At 35.6% G+C, this 15,612-nt stretch overlaps 1 protein-coding gene across 6 annotated transcripts in view; it reads right to left on the bottom strand.

Annotated features, from left to right (window-relative positions):
• HDAC9 (histone deacetylase 9) overlaps nt 1-15,612 on the bottom strand; it is a 322,976-nt gene that overhangs the window by 81,430 nt on the left and 225,934 nt on the right. For all 6 annotated transcript variants that reach the window (XM_072412536.1, XM_072412535.1, XM_072412537.1 and 3 more), the window contains one exon: nt 1,943-2,074. In XM_072412536.1, the coding sequence (XP_072268637.1) occupies nt 1,943-2,074 (132 nt within the window). The remainder of the gene's footprint in view (nt 1-1,942; nt 2,075-15,612) is intronic.

Genomic DNA, 15,612 nt, shown 5'->3' with positions numbered 1-15,612 from the left:
ACCCCAACTCCAGTGCAGAACAAATTCAGTTTCGAACACTCTCTAACAACCATCACCCAACACCCCATTTATTATAAGTGCACTGCAGTCGTTACAGGTTTGAGGGGTACATGGTAGTAAGAGAAGGTAAACAAATGTTATCAGGAAGATATTGATTGCCAGGCCATTCACCTACAACTGTGGCAGAATTTAGGTGAATATCCAGATATAACATTTTATTTTCTGTTGTGGGTAGAGAGAGGTTGGAACCCATGATATGCTTTCACTGCTCAATGGTGCTCTATTTAAGATATTTCCCCTCACTAACAGTCACAAATGCTCTACCAAATGCAAACTGTAATTTATTTCAACACATTATTCGCTTGCTGAATGCCTATAAACTGTGCTTAGCCTGCAGTTCATTATTAAGACTTGCCGTGAATCTCAATCAGGGTTAACAAACTCTTAAAACACATTCAGCAGCCAAAATGAAGCATGACAGTGTATTTGCAGAGTAGGAAAATGTCACGGGTATCATGACATAGGGACATGAGGAGTTTACTTGTGTCACCAAGATAAACAATGTAGATTTACAGAGGTCATAATAACATGCTATTAATCTAGAGCATAAGTCTGCCACTGTTCTGTTCTTCTATGTATTAGTATACTAAAACATCCCCAATGAGCTTATATTAACATCTAACATAAAAACACAATACAAACACTAAATATATTATTAGCATAAAAAATGTATATGCTACAAATGACAAAAATAAGAGGTACAAGTTTATATAGACTATATTGTTATACATAAAATATCTAACCTCTGCTGCAAAGAAAGAAAGACATAGTCAAATGTTTCTGTTCAGATCATTTTATAAACATTTATTGAAACAGGCGGAAAAAATGAAAATGCTACAAATGCAAAAGTGCCATCCCAAAGTTCTTTCTGCAGATTCTTTCAGCAATATGTTAATTTTCTATACATTAGATCTCACCAAGCATTGCTAACATCACAAATTCTAAAGAACACATTACCCCCTACACTCAAATTCCTAAAGCAGTCATACACATTTCAACCACACTTCATCAAGCTAGAATCAAAATCCAGAGCAATCCAAAACAGAAATAATTAGGTTTGACTGACTGCAAAATTATTTTCTTGGAATAAAATCCAGTGGATAATGTGAAAAACCCTTTTTAATAAAATTGATTTTTTCTTGATTTGGTTATTTGTTAAATAACCTGTACTGACGATGTTACGTTATAGGGAAGATTGATCAATCAGTTGAATTCTGGTAAATGATCAAACTCATTAATGGTAGATTGTTTAGTTATAAGCAACTATTTTTGATGATATGTTCCCAGATCAAATGTGGTTGATGTTGCCTAGAATTTGCCACGTATATAGCAAGCATTAAGGATATGCTCAAATAGATGAATTTTTGCTACCGCATTGCAATGTGACCCCTGCCAACGAAGTGTATTGGACCTTACAGCTTGGCCAATACCACATTCATGGGTTACATACAGCATACAGCACCGTTGCACTCTATGGAGAAGGATGGAGGGAGAACGAGCGAGCGGTTGCAGTCGATTGTCAGTCGTGGATCCGCCAGCATGGATCCATGAACGACGTTGGACAGGCGCTGTACACACGTCAAATTCTCGTCCAATTCTAGCCCTGAAGCAATAATCGGAAGAGAATCATCTAATGTGTGTATGTCGCCTCATTTACCTTGCCTGGGGTCCCCAGTAGCAGATCAAACACAGCAGTTCTATCCTGACATCACCATTTAATTGGTATGGACAACAAATGTTCTGCAGTTTAGAGAATTTTACCATAGCAGTTATAAGCAAAAGTACTCGAATAAGTTGGATTCTCTAAAATTTAATTAGCAACAAGTAAAACTATTTTACAGTTTGTGTGGACTCATTTTATTGAATTTTATACACATCTTACCTGCCACTTCAAATATTCTCTTCTTATATGAACTGGTGACATTGCCATCCTTTCTTCTTAGTAAAGGGCTACTTCTCCTCTCTGCTACTTTCTGTTTTAATCGAGAGCGAACCTTCAAATTGGGCTCTGAAGCTGAAATGAGAATCATGCAGAAAATAAAACAATGCACTACAAGAACCCAAGAGAAGTGCATCCTTGTAAATACTTTCTGCTGAAAACGTAGTGTAAAAGTAATTTAATTTTAAGAAAAAACAGTAGAGCATTCATGTAAAATAAATGAGTAAACAATGATAAATAATTAGGTATTAGGTAAGTATTTAGTTAATATAATACAAATATTCTTTGTTTGCTGGCAAGACCACCCAGGGCCCCTGGTAAACTATCGAAAAGATATGGCTGAAAGGAGAGAGCACCACAAATATTTTAATAAATCAAGTTAATCTTAAAGAACCCCAATAAAACTCATAGCCAATGGGTCTTAGGGGTTCACCAGCCTTTTATGTGTGCAATGTCACAACTTGGTTGGGTTACTGTTAAAGAAATATAGTCATATAGTTTCTTCTCAGTTCACATTCATGAGAGATTTCCCTGCCAGTCACTGACTAATATAAGGTATGTTCCCTCTACTCAGAGAGCAGGCTGTTCAGTATTCAACAGAGAGTCGCTGAACTTCTATGTCAATGTGTTTCATGCCCGGTGGCACTGATTGCCTTCCTATTTTTACCACGCACTTTTCACTCTTTGCATTTCAATCACATCAGCAGTAGAAATTTTTCTTTATATATTCACGTCTCTAAATTTGTCGGCCTGCTGAGAAGGTAACCTTGCATAACATAAATTATTGAAATGAAAACATGCAATCTGGAACTGAAAGAAAGATATGAATATTCTGTGATTTAGCTCTATAAGTAACACAAGAAAAAAATTTGAATAATTAGTTCAAAAATAAAATGGCATAAAAATAAAGAAAATATTAGATAACTGTTTCATGGTCTTTCCTAGAACTTCAATGTTTATAAACTTCAGCAGGAAAATAGTTGATTACTTCCCGTTTATATACAATAAACATCACTCTGCCAATCACTGCTGGAGGCACTAGGGGAATGAATGAGCTTTTTGACTAATAGCTGTGTGTCTGACTTCCTGCCCCAGTTAAAGAAAAACTTTACTAAGAACTGTGAGCATCCTAATTTGTTATACAACGTAACTCCAGTGTAATCTCTAAAAAACATCCTTTTCTGTAAAAAAATAAATTATTTTTAGGTAATGACAGCCATGCGGAACAATTCAATCATTGGGAACATAATTATTGGCTGCATAGGTTAACCAATAAGCATTCAATAAGTTTAAAGACTTTTAGTCTAAATATTATAGAGCAACTCTGTAGGGCAGGACTGTAGCAGTCTTCTTACACGTTAATGCCCTGTATGCAAAATGTTGGTTAAACTGATCCACTGCTGTATCTCAGTTAATCTATTCCCAACTTACTTTGAAACTTTTTGATTTATGGCTCCCTATGTTACTTGCCCCCCTATTATTAAAAAAAAAATTCAATAAAGAAAAAATGCATGCTTACCCAATTAGCCTATTCTCCCAACCTCTATATATTTTCCTTCACAACACTACCTTGTAGATCCTACTTATATGGCTGCTGTTGCAAAAACTAGATATCTCTGGGTATTGTATGTGTATGTATTGTAAGTATGTGATCCCATGATTTTATGTTTTACCTTGGAAGCCAGTGAGCAAGGTACATTAAAAAGGCAATGGCATCAAAATATCAGCCATCATCTGAACTGTCGTAGTGGCATCACACCTTTGCTAAGGTGAAGTGGACATTAAATTGGCCATTGAATGCTGGACACCATGCAGCTAACTTACAGGGAACTGAAGTTACATTATAATTAAGCTCCACTAGGTATTAGAACATGCTTGTGTGTGTGTGTTCTATGATAACCTCAGTTCATCTGGGACCAATACATTTTGAGTCGGACATGAATTTACAGTGTATGACCTGTCATTTTTCTTTTGCCAAATGTGGGGAACGGACATGTCCTGTAGTCAAGCCAGCACCCATTGCTGGTTTCAAAGCTGCCTACTGCTAGCAGTGGGAACTTGGGTAGGACTTTGGCTAGAGCAAAGAATCAACTAACCTAAGCTGATTATAATAATTTCTTAACACCATTTCATCATAAACCAACGCCAACAAGTGTTTTCTGATTTTTAAAAGCAATATTCAGTAATTTTGTGTTTCATTTTATCTGTATGTATTGTATTTCTTCTAAAAAGGTCATATAAATTCTAAACTTTTCAGTTTGTGCTTCAAATCTTTTGTTCATGCCGTCTTGTTTAATCACTTTATATTATAAAACTTAAAGAAGTCAACAATGTAATTGTAAATAAAAAAAAAGAACATCAAAGTGGCATGATCCTTGCTCTCTGAACCAGGTAGGCATATACATTTCAGTGCAGCTTGTCCTACTAAAGCAGCACATCCTTAATACTATGTGCTAAAGACCTAGAAAATGTGTTTATTTAAATTCATCAAGGGGAAAAATGTCTCTGGAAACAGCAGGTTTTCATTGCAGCTAATTGAGCATGGGCTGCTGCAGGGGATACTAATTTCAGCAGATATGTATACAGTGAATAAGGACGAAAGAGTAAGATAGAAGTTTTCATTGGAAAAACATGTGAAGGCTTGAACATAAGGAATACCACATGTCAGGATGTGGGTCGGTCAGGTGCAGCAATCCAGACATCGTCTAGAAGATGCTGCACCTGTGCTGAGCTCCCTGCTATAACATTCCAATGGTTAGGTTCTTCTTATCTCTCCACTGAATTGCATTGCTGATGTAGCTATTCTTAGTCAAAGAGATTAACACATGAGGAATGTTTGCAATAAAGATGATAATCTCTGTTTTGCAAAATAGCTATCCAGGGGAAATGTATTAAATATAGTTTACAGCTATCACCTAAGGGTTCCACCGCCAAGAAGAGTGATGGTACCTGCAGCAGTTCACTTACTATCAGATCAGTTTTGTTGGTACTCGGGTTCCAGGTCCTAATCTTAGCCAGTACATCTGCGTAGAATTCTTTTCTATTTTTGTGTGGGTTTCATCCCACATGTCAATAACATACTAGTAGGTTAAGTGAGTTCCCCCAATAACTGACCAATTAATATGGTAGGGGCAATAGATAGCGAGCTCTTCTAAGGGACAGTTAGAGACTATAAATTCTGTGCTACATAATATGTTGTTTGCTATATAAATACACAAAATAAACAACACTATATTGTACAAGATGTTGGCTCTATACATGAACCAACTACTGCGTCCATAAAGCAGAGTATAAAGCTTTCAACTGTATGACGTTTTCTGATGTGCAGAGATCCAACAGAAGATACAAAAGGTTAAAAGGAAAAAGAATATTTGTTCTACTTACATTACAGTATGGATATCCAGAATTTAAACCCGAAACCTAGACTGACATACAAGATGCACATAAATGCAGCTGAGGAGCCAAAAATATTCCATTATATTTAATTCCTAATGTAACCATTGGAAGCACCTGAATTGGACTAGATTTTAGCTCTTTGAAATCTCCTATGCAAAAGCATTAGAATGTGAGCGGGCAGGACTGGGAGCCAACTAGTTATGTTGTATACAAATGTGCTGACATGGAACATGATGATGGGGGAGAGAACAAAGTGTGCAGAGGCATTGGGCCTGATTTATAAAAGCTCTTTAAGACTGGAGAAGATAGACTATCCTGTGGAAACCTGGATGATCTAACATGCCTGGAATGAATCTGATCTAGGATTGAAAACATGTGCCAGCTAATAGCACTTTTTTTTAGGAATATCATTCCAGGTTTGCTGGATCACCAGTGCTAACCCATGATAGTATATCTTCTCCAGTCCTGCAGAGCCCTAATAAAAAAGGACCATTGTCTCATTACTCTTCTGGTGTGGAGAGGACACCTTGGTATGCCTTCTACTACTAAAACTGCAGCAGATAATATGGTGCCCTGTGTGGGTGGGCAAAATCTCAGGTACTTGATAGAAAAGCAAATCCTTACATACACCAACATTCTTTCCTAGAGATCAGCATTTGAAACCAAAAAAAGATTTCAACATTACAGTTCAATTACCATAATTGACTGAAATACTAGAAGGGGAATGAGATAGATATGATTGGGGCCCTAAAAAAAATGCAACTACATCTAAGAAAAATAAGACACTAGTAAGTTTGTAAAGCTGATCCTCATTATTACTATTATTGATTCTACTGGAATGTTTAAAAATATTTTCATTCAGCAAATATAACATCAAACCCTTGTATAATTTTCACATGCCAACCTTTTACTCTTTTACCTTCACTGAAAACAGCTGACATTTGACAAATATCTACCATTAAATGAGTCCAAGTAAAAATATTTGCAATACAATCAATAGGAACGCATACAGTATAGGAGGAAAGAATTTACACAAGGGTCACTGAAATTATTCAATGCTAAAGACCTATGCCATTCTTTTAGCTTGATGGATCATTTATCTTTGTTATCTTTAATTGGGCCGCAATAATATTTACAGATCTTGTCATAATTATCTCGTTCTTGTTTTCAGAGCCTAAGCTCATTCTTCAATCTAATTGTCCAGTCTAATAAATTTAAATTAAGAAGTACAGAAATGTCAACAATGAAAAACAAAAAATAAACCTTTATTGAGGTATCATGTTCATGCTGGATGTAAAAATGATGTAAAATTCCTGGTGAAAAGTCCACTAGTTGATGCATTGACCATTTAAATAAATTATTATGCACTAAAATGCATGCTAACAGGCAGGAACATGCATTTGCACTGATTTGCAAATAACTTCATATTTGAATGTCAGCATACATGTTAACTTGATGTAACATCAACCCTGGAATGGATCTGGTCCAGGATTGAAAACGTTTGCTAGCAAATATCTATTGATTTTTAAAAATCCATTGCATGTTTTCTGGATCACCCAGCTTAACTTCTGAAAGTGTATTCTCTCCAGCCTTGGGCCATAGTGCCTGCTTTTTTAAAGTTCCCCAAGGTTGGAGAAGATACACTTTCATCAGTGAAGCTGGGTGATCCAGCACCCTGGAATGGATCTGGTTCAGGATTGAAAACATTTGCTAACAATTAGCAAACTACTTTGAAGTAATCCATTCCAGGTTTGGTGGATCACCCAGCTTCACTGATGAAAGTGTATCCTCTCCAGCCTTTGGGAGCTTTAATAAATCAGGGTCAATACCCTGATAACTGATAACTTTAACTTATCTCACTCCTTTTGCTAAATGGCAGATCCCCTATGCCACGGGAATGGTACAGGGAATTCTAAGTGACATATTGTCCGTATTTGGTCATGATTTAATTTGGCGGTATTACTCCATCACATGCTATCTGTCATTTATAGGTCTAGTTGAAAGTTAAAGGGAACTTTGAAAAAAATCACACCATGTATAACATTATGGGATTTTTTAAGTATGGTGAAGGTATCAAAAATGTAAATGATTTGTGTGTTTTTTATGTTGCCTATTATTGCTAAAACAATAAATATTTCAGCTATGCCTATTAAGTAAAACGTATTGTACTGTTTCTGCAGGAAATTCCACTCATATCTGTATTTCTGCTAAAATTATACCAGAGTGTAATTTGCTAATTCTCCTATAGTAACTATAGTGTTCTGAGGTCTGATTGGTTGTCAGGCTTTGTACATTGCTCTTTGCATTGTTCCAATGTATTGAATATTCTAGCCACAAGCAAATATAAAAAGTAGTTTTGTAAAAAAAAGTTATAAAAAGAATCTAGAACATTTTTTCTAATTTACATGTCTTACAATGTGTTTATAGGAAGAATATGCGCCCTATAATTTTTCTTTACTGAACCAGAGAACGTCATTGAAGCAAAAGCGTTGTAGCTGGTGGTTGTGTGCAGATGACATGGACTTTCTGATGGTCTGTGGAAGGAGAACAACTCCAACCTTTGTATCAGAGAGATGTGTGCTCACTGCAAATCAGGAGTTAATGAAAAAGGACAGGAAATGGGGGAAGAAAATAGGACCACGTGTAGAGCTGGAACTTTCCAGAGGTAATATGAGAGTCTAGAGGCCAGCTCATGTTTAAAGATAGGACGCAATGATTTTGAGAAGAATTTATTTTATGCCTGTCATTGACAGGGATGTGATATGTATTTCTCACAAAAATGTTTGGGTTGGTTGGCATTAGACAGAATTCTTAGATTCTTTTTTACCATAACCAACATAACAATGTAAACTAAGGGACGTGTAACATTGACAATTCATTTGCAACAATTCTTTTTTTACTTTGTTTTTTAAAGTGATTTTTCGAAAAAGAAAATCAAACTTACGGTAATTTTCTCTGGAATTATTGGCTCATTGCATACATTACACCCTACACCAGTGGTTCTCAGCTTATCTTATGTGTACCCTACAAAGGGAAGTCTGGAAATTAAAGGGGCACCCCTGCTTGTCCAATTAACCTTCATATACTAGTTTTAAAATAATAAAAGTTATATTATAAGTTTCACCACCATTGCACAAATAGCACTCAAGGTTTGTTCTTTTAATGTTTCTCTTCTATTGCATTGTACATATACTGATTTATTTAAGTTATTACATTAGTGTTAAAGCTGAACTCCAGGAGGACAGCCTAATGCACTGCTGTAATGCTATACACATGCAAAGCCTTTTACTTTTCAAAGGATTTGCAATTCTGTCCAGCCACTTGTGGTTCATACACCCCCAGACCACATTCTCTGTAAGCTAAGGAATATAGTAGTTTTAACTCCTTGTCTGTAGCTTGTTGATTGTATGATGAAGAAGCAGGAACATATTGATGGGTGATCAGCAGTTCTCTCATCTCGCTCCTCCTGTTGGCACATATATGGTTTCTAGGGCTAGCTGTGCCTCTCCCGGTCTTAAGCTAATATGCCAACGAGAATAGGAGTCAGATATCAGACAGATATAAAGCGTAACTAAATCCTAACATTAAAAAACTGCAACCAGGCAGTTCCTTTATTGCAGGAGGGGCAAACAATATCCCTTTTGCAATAAAATAACCATACTGGTTTGATTGCAATTTTTTAAACACACGCACCTGTCACCATTCCATTGCAGGCAAAGCCTTCTTCACCTGGTTCTGATCTCAGGTCATCCTAATTGCCAGACCAGAATGATGTAACCCCTGCATATGCGTGTGGGAATTCATTTAGTCCCTGAAGTCCTGTGGGATTTTTTTTTTTAATTAAGATAGCGAATGGGCAAGTTTGGAAAAGGAACATTGTCTATCGCTTCTGCAATAAAAATCTTGCCTGATTGCTGTATGTACAAATACTGTAAATGTATATACTTACCTTATATTAAAATGATTTTTAACATGGAATTATTCAAAATATGTACAATAGAAAAATAACTATGCTGGGTTTACATGTGAAAAGCACAAAATATTTTTATATACATATTTTCATTTTTAAAGCAATACATTTGCATCACATATTTTGCAATAATTTGATATTATAGAAATATAATTATGCGGGGATTAGATTGATTTAATACTTAATTTAATACTTAATTCCATGCTAAACCCTCTTAAATTCTCAATCCCAATGATGGTAGGTATGCTGACAATGTGCACATGTTTTCATATGAAGAAGAGACAACAGCGCTAAGTAATGTTACTGGGTCAGCGCCATATATCAGCGCCTCTTAAAATACATAATCTTTTTATAGTCACTTTGTACATGTGAGTCAATGGTGATTAAAGCCCAGCTGTGGTGAGTACACCATGAGACATGTGCACCAGATGTTCTGCCTCATCGCAGGATAGACGATTACAAAATCTCATTCCCTGCGTATCTCCCAGAAAACATTTCTAGGTATTTAGGTATGTAACGATGCCTGCTGTGGTTCACAAAATGACACAGACAACTCTTCTCGTCTCATATTTCCTGTTCCATAGCTCCCTTTCTGAGATGACAATAAACTCATCAAATGTTTCAGCTGACGCTGTAAAGTATAATGGGCTAAGTCCTGGCAATAAGTCATACTGCCAGTTAAAGAAACAATGATGATTACAAAGAAACTTTTATTTCCAAAACTTTTTTTTTACAAACTATTATAAGTAAAAATAAAATGTTAAATCATTTCCAGTAAAAGGTTTATTAATCATTACAATAAAACAAAAATAAATCTTTAAATATCCCTCGTAAACTTAATTTTAGTTTGGAATTTGGTTTTAAAACTTAGCTGCTTGCAAACTTCACCGGCTTTTAAGGGACCTCATAGAGGCTGAAATTGCTGACCTAAAAAAATACTAGTTGCCTGGTTGTTACTTTGTCTCTCTGGGAGCCACTAAAGGTACTTAGAGATGCTAAAATTTGTTCCCCGAGTCAAATGTTGGTTATCGACTTGAATGTAGCAAAGAATGTAGCATTTGTAAAGCTGCTCCCCAATGTCGCGCCCATTGATCTGCTCTGCTGGGTCATGGAATGACCACAGTTATTGGCTCCAGCTGTGTCCCATGGGCTGGACATAGTGGGACACTTACCAGCTGTCCACCCCATAGAAGTGCTCATTTGTACCTACCCAAATTATAACAATCTAATATTTCCAGGGATAATAACCTAGCGTCAGTATATGGCTAGAATTTGTAGGTTAGGTGGTCTTTATTCTGAAAGTGATATAGCAAAAGAATTAGCATAATAGGAAAGTTTAAATAATTAAAAAAGCTCAGCAATGGAAGCATGCTTTTTTCTAAGTAAATGTTTTATTCCAATAGGATCTGTCAAAAAAAATGAATTGCACACTCTAGGCGTGTATGCTGTATGCTGATGGAAGCACACAATATATTTTCAACAGCTCCATCTGTTGAGAAAGTTAAAATCCTTGCAGGCTGCAAGCAGATATGCTTGTCAGCATGCGAAAACGAGGATATTGTTTTAAAAGAAAAGGCTGAAAAAATCCCCAAATATACTCACATATAAATCAGGTCCATTGGAAGTATAACAGGACCAAAGTGGAAGAGAATACACGTTTTACTCACAACCTCTTTGTAAAAGTTAGCGAAGGTCTGCTACCTTTAACACTGCAGGATGTATGTCACTGGCATTTTTATAAAAAATAAAAGATTGTAATAATAAAAAGATTAAAAACTCACTTTTAATCCAGAGCATTACCCTGCTGTGAATGGGCAGTGGAATTAAAACCAGCACATTGCTGAGCGGATCTTTTTCTCCCCTATCACCATCCTCCTTGTGAGCACATGAACTGATTGGCACCATGAGCTGCTTCTTCTTGGGCCTAATTTAATAAAGCTCTCCAAGGCAGGAGAGGATAAACTTTCATCAGTGAAGCTGGGTGATTCAGCAAACCTGGAATGGATTGAGACCAGGATTCAAGACATTTGCTAGCAAATAGAAAATTACTTTCCTGCCTTGGAGAACTTTAATAAATCAGGCTCCTTCTCCCAATGGAATCCTGCTGAACAGTGAATGGAACAGACTGATACCAAGTTTAACTCAAGTCTTTACATTGATGCTGCTTCCCCCACTTCTTAGATTGTAAGCTCTTCGGGGCTGGATCCTCTCCTCCTCCTTTGTCACTGTCTGTACCTATCTGTCATTTGCAACTCCCGTTTAATGTACAGCAATGCATAATATATTGGCACTATATAAATATAGTTTATTATTATTATTATTATTATTATTAATAATAATATGATTATAATATTAAATATAAAGCTGCATTTGTGTCTTAGTTTTTTTTATGTATTTCAGCTTAGTATGGAGTTTTATAATAAAGGATCGAAACTTTTTCTTTTTTTTTAATCTGCATTAGGCTTGGTCAACAACAAATCATATTTTTATTTTTAAATTCTCATATATGTGTGTGAAAATTAGAGATATGGGAACCCAATGAAGAATAAAAGCTGTTTTTAATCCAATATTGTTTAAGTGTAGTCTTATAGCTCAGCAAAAACATTAGAGGTGCCACATACACCATATACGCATAACCAGGCTCCCAGCAATTGTAATTTGTTGTTATTAGTTAGTCTTGCTATATATAGTGAAAGCTATTAACCTTCATTAGTAAAATCCTAATCTGAGCAAAAAAGATATGTCCCCAGTAGAAAATGATTAACCATTTGCTTTAATTTTTCTACATACTGCAAGTTTTTTTTTCTTTTTTTCTTAATAGTTGTAAAGCATTCCTTTCACCATGTAAAAGGTTGTTGTCTTTGTGCCTACATTTGTATAACAGAACATATAAATTATACATAGTGCATGATCAGAGTTCTTCTTTATGGCCTATGACATTCTCTATAAATACTCATACTGTCAGATTACAAACGCTTTGTTCCAGAGGGCTATTACATAATACACTATATATAAAAAGGTTTGAGGACCATGGGATTAGAAGCTCTTAAATTAATAGGATTAGCTCCTAAATCACTTGGTATAGAAATTCCCTACTAATACCTGTACAGTGCTCATTGTTTATTTAGCTGCATCTAAACTGTTATTCAATGGAGCTTGGATATGTTGAAATTTAGAAATTCTATATTATTATTTTAGTTGTTTCAATAAAATGCTATGTAAAAACTATATATATGCTATAAAACTATAATATATATATATATATATATATATATATCTTTAATTTTAAGCTATTTTAGGTAGGGTTCTCAACTGCATCTGTCTGTTCACTACAACATACCATTCTTGCAGTAACTTCACAGGTTATTCATATAGTCAATCGCAGGAGGAAAAGAAGGACAAACTAAAGTCAATTTGGGCTGTTGGCTAGGAGATGGTCATGCAAAATCTTGGTGCTTGCCAAATTGTTCAAACAAATAAACAAGGAGAACTACCATTCTACATAACAATTACATAATGATAACTGTTATATGCAGAAGGACTTTGATGGCCCATCAGCATGATACACCCCATGACTGGACTCTGAAACTGGCCATCAATATCCCTGGAATACTCCAAGTGGCAAACTTGGGGTGTGTTCTGTAAAAGAAAGAAAAAAAAATCTTATGGGCTGTGTTTATATATGATAAAATTGAAGCCCCTTTTAAATAAAATCTTTTGAAATTTAAATGGTGATCAGTGGTTTCATTTAAACGCTATTTAATGTCAAATTAATTTTGACATGTAAGGACGTTTATTTGTTCTGTTAATTAAATTATGAAAAGCACCTGTTTAAAAACATGTTGCAAGAAAGATGTTAATTGTACAGGTTGCTTTCTAAAAGGGTCGTTATGTTTTGGGGGATATTATTTCAGTCCCTTACAACTTAATTAGCTAAATATACAATGCAATTCTCCATCTGGTAGAGTCATTTACCGGGGATAATTTTGCTGCACCATAACTCAATGAGGCACAGAGGAAAAACTACTGAAATGCTATTTCCTTTGCAAGAGAATTATGTACAATTTCAGCGTGCTTAGAATTTCTAACAGCTAAAACCAACAGGGAGGTATCACTCTCATTTATATGACTTTCCCATGAGAATACCCACAGCACAGAATAAAGCTTGTGCAATTTTTCATGAGCAATTCAAATATTTTGCTTTTGGCCAGAAAATAGCATTTGGCATTTAAAGCCTTGAACTTAAAGTTTAAAAATGTATTTGTTTTAACAAAATCGGCTTTCTAGGTGTTACATATAACAAATAGTAACCAGACTGCTTTTAGAATGTTTTATTTTTTATATTAATCTTATTGTTGTTATATGAGGAGCGTGATCATTTCAGTGTTATTTAAAGTATGTTATAATCCCATTTGCATTCCAATTGTTTAAATAAACAGTCTAAAAATGAATGTGAATAAAAAACAATTCTTCAACCATTCTTGGAGGTCCCATTTTTAGGGACCCCCATAGCTTATTATAAGCTCCCCTGCTGGATCTTGACATTTCGTGATACCCCAGGCTGCACTATATGAACTGTTAGAGAAGGAGACTGTCGTTGGCGGTCACTCAGACACGCTGACATCCTCAAGGCTTTTGGCTCTATTTTGCCCAACTTAGCATTACCTTAATGGCTGAACTGTACCTTCCCTCTAAATAGTTTATATTTACTTTAAATGCCATGTAAGTGACATCAAGTTGCTGCCAAGACATTCTAAAATATATGGGCTACTGATAAGGCTAAGGTAGATTTATTTTATTGTAGGTTTCAGGCCGAAGCAATTGTAATTACTAAAGCTTTGCCACAAGGCATAATTTGGCAAGTGGTACATAAACTTAAAAGTATGTACAATTATGCTCATTTTGTGAATCTGATGTGTATTGCATTTTTTTTTACTCTTTTACATCTGTATGCTTGATTTGCACAAATTTAAAGGAACCTCACCTTGAGCTCATGCAGACATTGGCCCTGATTTAATAAAGGCTGGAGAGGATACAGTTTCTTCAGTGAAGCTGGATGATCCAGCAAACCACGAATGGATTTCTTCAAAGTCATTTGCTATTTGCTAGCCAATTATTATTATTATTAATAATAATATGATTATAATATTAAATATAAAGCTGCATTTGTGTCTTAGTTTTTTTTATGTATTTCAGCTTAGTATGGAGTTTTATAATAAAGGATCGAAACTTTTTCTTTTTTTTTAATCTGCATTAGGCTTGGTCAACAACAAATCATATTTTTATTTTTAAATTCTCATATATGTGTGTGAAAATTAGAGATATGGGAACCCAATGAAGAATAAAAGCTGTTTTTAATCCAATATTGTTTAAGTGTAGTCTTATAGCTCAGCAAAAACATTAGAGGTGCCACATACACCATATACGCATAACCAGGCTCCCAGCAATTGTAATTTGTTGTTATTAGTTAGTCTTGCTATATATAGTGAAAGCTATTAACCTTCATTAGTAAAATCCTAATCTGAGCAAAAAAGATATGTCCCCATTGCTGGGTCACCTAGCTCCACATGAAAGTGTTTTCTGTCCAGCCTTGGAGAGCTTTGATAAATAAGGCCCATTACTTCCCTTTCTGCCATGTCCTTGTACTGGGTATCCTGATCCTCTTCAGCTCATATGGATTTTCTAGATACAGGGAAATTTTAGTGACAGGCAGCTGCCAAACATTGCACATGCAATTCTGTTCTTTGTGTTATCATCTCCTACAAACCAGCTAAAGTACTAGATAAGGGTCACTGCCAAAAGGTAATGGAAGAACAGGGCTAACTCCATATTTCTACTTTAATTTTTTGCCACTGAACCAACCCTTGTTTCTTGACTTGTTGCAATTGAACTCACATGGCTGTCACTGCAATCCAAAAGCACTAACCTAAGTTTTACCACTGCAACAACAATCCCATTACACAAACACACATTATTCCACTTTCCATAGCTGAAAAAGTGTGCACTTTTGAACTAACCACCACTGCATTCCCATCACTTTCTTCCAATACAGCAAGCAATTCTTTACTTGGCACCACTGCTCTGATGCACACAACTCTACTCTCATCCAATATACGAACATGCACCACCCAACTCCATGACGCTACACACACTTTGGTATTTATCCCATTTAAGAAATTGTCACACTTTTGCTAGTTGACAATAAATCACATCTGCAGTATTCCCGGTCTGCAGCTCGGACAGTGCC

Source organism: Pyxicephalus adspersus, chromosome 5 (assembly GCF_032062135.1).
Source record: "Pyxicephalus adspersus chromosome 5, UCB_Pads_2.0, whole genome shotgun sequence".
NCBI classification, from domain to species: domain Eukaryota; kingdom Metazoa; phylum Chordata; class Amphibia; order Anura; family Pyxicephalidae; genus Pyxicephalus; species Pyxicephalus adspersus.
The sequence above is the reverse complement of the archived record's forward strand: the minus strand, read 5'-3'. Positions and strand labels throughout refer to the sequence as shown.